The sequence below is a fragment of the Aethalodelphis obliquidens genome, unplaced genomic scaffold (assembly GCF_003676395.1).
Source record: "Aethalodelphis obliquidens isolate GAN/ISIS:26980383/991018 unplaced genomic scaffold, ASM367639v1 scaffold14, whole genome shotgun sequence".
In the NCBI taxonomy this organism is placed as follows: domain Eukaryota; kingdom Metazoa; phylum Chordata; class Mammalia; order Artiodactyla; family Delphinidae; genus Aethalodelphis; species Aethalodelphis obliquidens.
Genome location: NW_020837958.1, coordinates 757119 through 764159, shown reverse-complemented (window position 1 = coordinate 764159; position 7041 = coordinate 757119). Strand labels below are relative to the sequence as shown.

Genomic DNA, 7041 nt, shown 5'->3' with positions numbered 1-7041 from the left:
ATTCACAAAATAAAAGGCAAAGTAGAGGCTGTTACGAGACCTGCAATCTATTCACAACTGTGCCTCTCTTCAAGAAGGTAAATGGTGATTGTAAGATACGGGTTCCTCAGATTAAAGACTTGTTGCCTAAAAACCCATATATAAATTTCTTAAGGATCACAGTATCAATATATTTAAATATAGCTGGGTGAAGGAAAGTATAAGACGCCTTCCAATCTCCCACTTGGACTTTTCACACGATGGACATTATTGCTCTCCAAAAGTAGATGGTGGAGGGCATCCAGTGACCTCTATCAAATTCAGAAGATCGTCTTGGCCTTCCTGACGACTGACAGGGCAGGTTTGGTGAAAGCTAGCTGACTGGAACTTAGACCAAAATGGACTTGAGCAGATCTTTCTGGAGATGGAGCTGGGATCCATGTATGTTGATTTAGCAGTCAGGAAGAAATGCAATTTCGTGTACATAGGGAAGCTTACTGGGAGATATGGCTTGGACTCATCAAAGTGGTTCTTTGACCCCCTCAACTGGTACATCATTTTTTCACCATGCTGAATGGCATGTGGGATCTTAGTTCCCCAATCAGGGATCGAACCCGTGTCCCCTGCAGTGGAAGCACAGAGTCTTAACCACTGGACAGCCAGGTAAGTCCCTAGTATATCATTTTAAATGTTCAATAGTGGAATACCTGACCACATCTCACAGGATAATTGCCTTGCTTTCACATATTTTTCAGCACATTCATCTGCTACAAAGTCAAATGCACTGGCTCTGAAACCAAGCACAACTAGGTCAGACATTTTTGTCCCACTAGAACTTATTTTCTCACCAGAAAGTAGAGGGTTTACTAATTTTAGCTGTTTTTAGAGAATAACCCCCTCTTGGTTGTAACTGCAATACATGCTCATTGAAGACAATCTGGACAATGGAAAAGCAGGAACGATCAACTACACACAAAATCCTCCACAACCCTTCCCCTTAAAGGCATCCACTGCTCTCTGATCACCCCTGATGGCATTCCTTTCCCATTTTTTTTCCCCACACAGATTAAGTCATATACACATATAAAAACTATTTATACTTAACATTATATTAAGTATTTTCCCATGTAACTAAGCTCTTCAAAGACAATATTTCCTCTAAGAATATAAGCAATGCATTTTTCTCTATAGAAGACTTGGAAAATACTGAAAGCAAAAGAAAGTTCCACATAATCCCGCCATCTACAGATGGACACCTTCAGGGGTAACTGCAGGGGCATATCCTCCCAATTTTTTTCTCATCATATATACATTTTCTTAAAAAAAGAATTGGATTCAAAGCATATATACTTTCTGCTTTTCCCCCATACTAGATCATAAACACTTTCCATGGTTAGATATTCTAATTGTCCATGACACAGATTATCACTTACTTAGCCATTATTGTGATCTTGGGCATTTAGGCTATTTCAATTTTTCTGTTATGAATAATGCTGTGATAAGTTTGAAATAATTAACATGAATTTACTATAAAGAATGACCAACTTTTTTCCACCTCTTTTGAGGAGATATGAACGAGCACTAAGGAAATACTAACCATGAGGGCAGCTTAAGGCCAAACTGGGCTACGTGAAGTTTCTTTAAAAAGTCTCATATGCTGGGATTTCCCTGGTGGCACAGTGGTTAAGAATCCACCTGCCAATGCAGGGGACATGGGTTTGATCCCTGGTCCAGGAAGATCCCACATGCCACAGAGCAACTAAGCCTGTGCGCCACAACTACTGAGCCTGCGCTCTAGAGCCCGTGAGCCACAATTCCTGAAGCCTGTGAGCCTAGAGCCCGTGCTCAGCAACAAGAGAAGCCACCGCAACGAAGAGTAGCCCCCGCTCGCTGCAACTAGAGAAAGCCTGCACACACCAACGAAGACCCAACGCAGCCAAAAATTTTTTAAAATGTCTCATATGTCTAGAGATGAAGATGAACTGCAGTCCATCTATTGAAATTTATAATTCTGCTTTGTAGTTAAAAGTTGGAGAGGAGGGACTTCCCTGGTGGCACAGTGGTTAGGTTCTACCTGCCAATGCAGGGGACACGGGTTCGAGCCCTGGTCCAGGAAGATCCCACATGCCATGGAGCAACTAAGCCTGTGTGCTGCAATTGCTAAGCCTGTGCTCTAGAGCCAGCGAGCCACAACTACTGAAGCCCGCGTGCCTAGAGCCCATGCTCCGCAACAAAGAGAAGCCACCACAATGAGAAGCCCGTGCACTGCAATGAAGAGTAGCCTCTGCTCACCACAATTAGAGAAAAGCCCGCGCACAGCAATGAAGACCCAACGCAGCCAAAAACAAACAAACAAATTTATATAAAAGAAAAAGTTGCGGGCAAATGACAATGGTCGAAAGCAGCCTAGGTTTTTTTTAAAAGGCTTTTTGTTTTTTTGATAAATTTATTTATTTCTGGCTGTATTGGGTCTTCGTTGCTGTGCACGGGATTCTCGCTGCAGTGGCTTCCCTTGTTGTGCAACACGGGCTCTAGGGTGCACGGACTTCAGTAGTTGCAGCACGTCGGCTCAGCAGTTGTGGCCCCTGGGCTGTAGAGCATAGGCTCAGTAGTTGTGGTACATGGGCTTAGCTGCTCCACGGCATGTGGGATCTTCCCAGACCAGGGCTCGAACCCATGTCCCCTTCACTGGCAGGCGGACTCTCAACCACTGAGCCACCAGGGAAGTCCTGAAAGCACGCTAGGTTTTTAAAGGAAAGTTGTCACGTAAACATAAGATCTTTATGTGTTGTCTCCCTTATGACAAAATAAAAAGATAAAAAATTAGGTAATAATATCCTTACCAATCCACAACACCAAGAGGTCTATCTAAATATGCTAGAAACACATTAAAAAGCTCAGAAGTAATAAATAGAAATGGAGGCACATTTTTTTTCAAGTATACAATTTATTTTTATTTACAATACCCTATAAAAATGTAAATTTAGAAACTTTAATTTTTATTAATTAAAACCAAACAAAAAAGATAAAGCACAGAAAAGAAGAAATAATAATCAAGCCTTCACTTGATCGGTTGTGAAGGGAAGGTAGGAAAGGCGCCTAGTGGAAAATGATGGCAGAGGGCAAGCTAGGGAATGTCATGGGGAACAGCTGGTGGAACCTAGGGCCACTGAATGGGAAGAAATGGAGGTGGAGAACAAGGAGAGCTGGATATAACTGAGGACCTTACTGTTGTACATTTATGTGCAAAATGTTAAATCTCATTAAATATCATAACCTGCCCCCACTACATTCGAAAAGGCTAGAACAGCAAAATGTGCATCAGGACAGTCATGTGAAATTAATTCAGATTTAATTTTCTTGAGGGCTATAATCACCAGGGATCAAAACCCCTTATCCTGGTTGACCGCTGAATGGGGGAGGGATAAGTGACTAGGGTCACAGCAGGCTTGTCCCTGCTCGCATTCAGACCCAGGCCCCTGGCTGCCTGGGAATGGGACCTGGGTGAGATGAAGGAGCGAGGACGGCAGCTCTGCCCACAGTGTGGAGGAAACTGAAGAGCAGCACAGGCCGGACTTAGCTTCCATGGTTAGGTGTGGAGGTTTCTCCCCATGGCACCAAATAAAAACAGAAAAGAGAGAAGTGAAAGCATGGCTTACTGAAGTAGTCTCAGGAAGACAGACTGAGTGTGCAAAAGCTACACTGTGGAAGCGGGCTCTAGGTTACGGTCATCTTGGGCAACCTTCCATGCACTCGAGGGGACAGGCTCAAGTACACTGCAGTTGTAGCAGGAAAAAGGCTTAACCGTGTGCTGTTTTCACTGAGGTGGACAGAACCAAAGGAAATACAAGTGGGGAGGAGATAAAGAACTTCTCAGCCTAGAGCTGGGCAGCAGCCAATTAAGAGTTCTGGTTTTATTAAACGTGCTCCATACCCTATATTTATATGAAAACAAGTAGAACCCACCAAATTCATTACAAGAGGGACGAGAATCAGATTAAAAATACATCAACTGGTTTGTGGTTAAAGAAGGGTTGTGTCACCTAAATATTTCTCAATCTAAAATTCATTCTTTAAGCATCCTTTGGAGACCACATAAGTGTGTGTATGGGGGGTGTGTGCGCGCATATATATAGACTTCTACTTGATTGGCTCTCCTACAGTCATATTAATATGGGGCAATGAAAAAAGACTTCAGTAGGATGAGGGAAGGAATCCTTTGGCAAGCTACAATCTACTCTGAACTGGAGTAGTGGTGGTGGGATAAAGGGAGAGATTATATTTGTGTTTCTAGGGCAAAGAAAATGCAAAATTGAGAAGAATTGGGTAAAAGTAGGACATGCAGAATTGTAACACAGAAGGTAAGAAGAAACCAGCAGAAGTATCACCCAGCCACATTTCACAGACCAGTGGGGAAATACCTGGCATTCAGAGCCAACCCCTGTGAACAGGAATCGGTCCCACAAGACGCTCTGGGGAATAAGCTACCTTCCCTCCCTCATTAAAAACAACACTCCATTGGTGGTGGCAGCAGTGCAGGTGGCAGCCAAAAGGAGGTACAGGACACATGTGGAGATCTTTTATCGTATCCCCTGAACTAGCCTACGGTACAAAGAAAGAGAGAAAGGAAACCTGTATAAATGAGTTAAAACAGAAGTCAGTCATTTGTATCAGAGTTACATCCTTGTATGAACTCTCATAACAAAACACCTAAGATATTTGTACCCTTCACATTTATTTAACAATGAGGGTTCTGTTGCATCCAATACAGTCTTTTATATCTCGCAGATATTCATGCATTTGACAGAAATCTTTAATCTCTTCCACCAAATGCAGTTTTATGCCCCCCCCAGCCTCCTCAACATAACTTCTAAAGTGCCAACTTCAGTGAGATGTGGAACTCTCCTGTTTCCAACTTACTGCAGTTTTGTCTCCAGCAAGTTCAGTTTCTGTCGGTCAACGTAACGAGAAAACAGGGATACTAGATTTGTGGGTATAGAGACTGGCTTGGCCAGGGCTGCCTGGGGAATCCGCAGAAGTTCTCGGGTTGCCACGAACATCACCTCCGTCCTGAAAGGGAAAATCAAAAATAACAATATAAAAAAAGAATGAAAAGATTACCTAAAAGAACTTAAAATAAGAGAAGAAACACAGTCTAGACTGACCACTGGTTGCTCTGCGTTGATTCTGAAGTGGGGTCTGAGCCCTGCAGGTCTTCCCCCCGGCTCAGCACGAGGAGGAGCAGTGACAGGCCGAACTGCGAGAGGAGACAGAGGGCGTCACACGGCGCTGCACCCAGTCCTCCTGGACCGCTGCTGCGCGGACCGCAGCGCTAGATGGGCAACGGCGCTGGATCAAAAGAACCCCACTGCTGTGCTGCTCTGTGGAATCGGGCCGAGCCGAGAGGCCGTGTCCTTCTCCTGGCACAGCGGCAACAAGCCCCCCCAAAGGAAGCAGGAAGCCGCAGTGTCCAGCAGCCCTCCACACCCCACCCCACCCCGACGGGACAGCCCTCCACACCCCACCCCACCCCGACGGGACAAGACAACTTCTCCTTGCCCAGTGTCCAGCAGTCCTCCACACCCCACCCCACCCCGACAGGGCAAGACAACTTCTCCTTGCCATGGGCAATGTGGGATTTAGCTTTTCTCCTGTTCACCAGAACAGAAATGGATTAAAAAGGAGAGTTAAATGAAGACAAATTTTGATACAGAAAATTAAAGTTCATAGAATAAAAGACATTAAATAGAATTTGAATTAAGAAAAATGGTGTTAAGACCTGTGAGAAAACATACAAAGAAAGGTAACTGCGATGATCAGGGAATGAAGAGAAAATTTCCTTATAAAAGGACACACATATCTGGAAATATAAAGGCTTAGAGAGGATGTTCAAGTCCTAGGTTAAATGTATGAATCACAGCTATAATGGACCATAAAGAGAAGCTGGGGATATTTTGGGATTCCATCCCCTCCTGAGTTCACCTCATACAGGATAACCTTGCCTTTCCAAAAAAGCTCCCTTCACGTCATTGTCGGAAAAACAACGGGTTACATAACCTTGTCTGACTTCATGCTTTTCTACTGTCTTTTTCAAAATTAAAGCTAAGAGACCAAATAACATGGAAGGCACACAACTGATTACCCCAGAACCCCTGTCTTACGTCCCCTGAGGCACCATCACCCTCTCAGCCTCTGAGGTACTCGCGGCCCTTCCGAGCCATGCTTGGCAGGTTTTCAGGTATAAGAAGAAAGAGGCCTTGGGTCTGCTTTTCCCTCTACTGTAACAGACGGCCCTTAGTGAGTGCTCACTGTGTACCAGGCATTATACTGAACCGTTCACGGCTGCTTTCTCTTCTAAGAAACAGGACAACTCTGACACTGACCTCATCACCTCCACATTACAGATCAGGAAAGTGCGGCTCAGCAAAGTGAAACAATGTGTTCAGGGTCCCAGAGCTAGGATGTGGCAGAGAAGGAGTGGAAACCTGCTCTGTCTCAAAGCTCATGTTCTTCTTCTGTATCCTGCTTCCCCTAGGAGTCTCTGGGTCTTTAACCTGATATAGATGAAATATGAAATAGTCTCTTATGACAGAGACCGTTAATTATCTACCTAATACTGTATGCTTTCCTTCTCCTATTAGATCTATTTGTGGTGACAATGGCGTGAACTAAAAGACGTTCTCCAGCCTTCCCTGCAGTTTAGGCATGGCATGTGACTAAGATCTGGCCATTGAGATTAAGTAGAAGTTGGTGGTTAGAGCTCCTGGAAAAGGTCCAAATAAGGAGGACAGACAGCTACTCCACACCTCTTGGCTTTCTAAACACACCTCTCTTCCTGGTGCAAAGTGGAACCTTAAATTCCACAACCATCGTGGACCATTAGAGGTCACAAGCATGGCAGCCACTGCTAAGGATGGCAAAGAAGGGAAACTGAAGGAGCCTGTACCCCTGACACCATGCAGTCACCATACCAGATTTATTCCACATGAGATACAGAATGTTCTATTTTGTTGAAACCACTGTTATTTCTAGTTTTTATCACTATAAGCTTAATGTAAAAGG

The 7041-nt window shown here is 44.2% G+C and overlaps 1 protein-coding gene across 2 annotated transcripts in view; it reads right to left on the bottom strand.

The window, feature by feature from the left end:
* Positions 1 to 2915: 2915 nt before the first annotated feature.
* PATL1 (PAT1 homolog 1, processing body mRNA decay factor) overlaps positions 2916 to 7041 on the bottom strand; it is a 36674-nt gene continuing 32548 nt past the window's right edge. For both annotated transcript variants that reach the window (XM_027114613.1, XM_027114611.1), the window contains 3 exons: positions 5145 to 5236; positions 4900 to 5049; positions 2916 to 4581 (listed from right to left, as the gene is read on the bottom strand). In XM_027114613.1, coding sequence (XP_026970414.1) covers positions 4560 to 4581; positions 4900 to 5049; positions 5145 to 5236 — 264 coding nt within the window. In that variant the 3' untranslated portion in view covers positions 2916 to 4559. The remainder of the gene's footprint in view (positions 4582 to 4899; positions 5050 to 5144; positions 5237 to 7041) is intronic.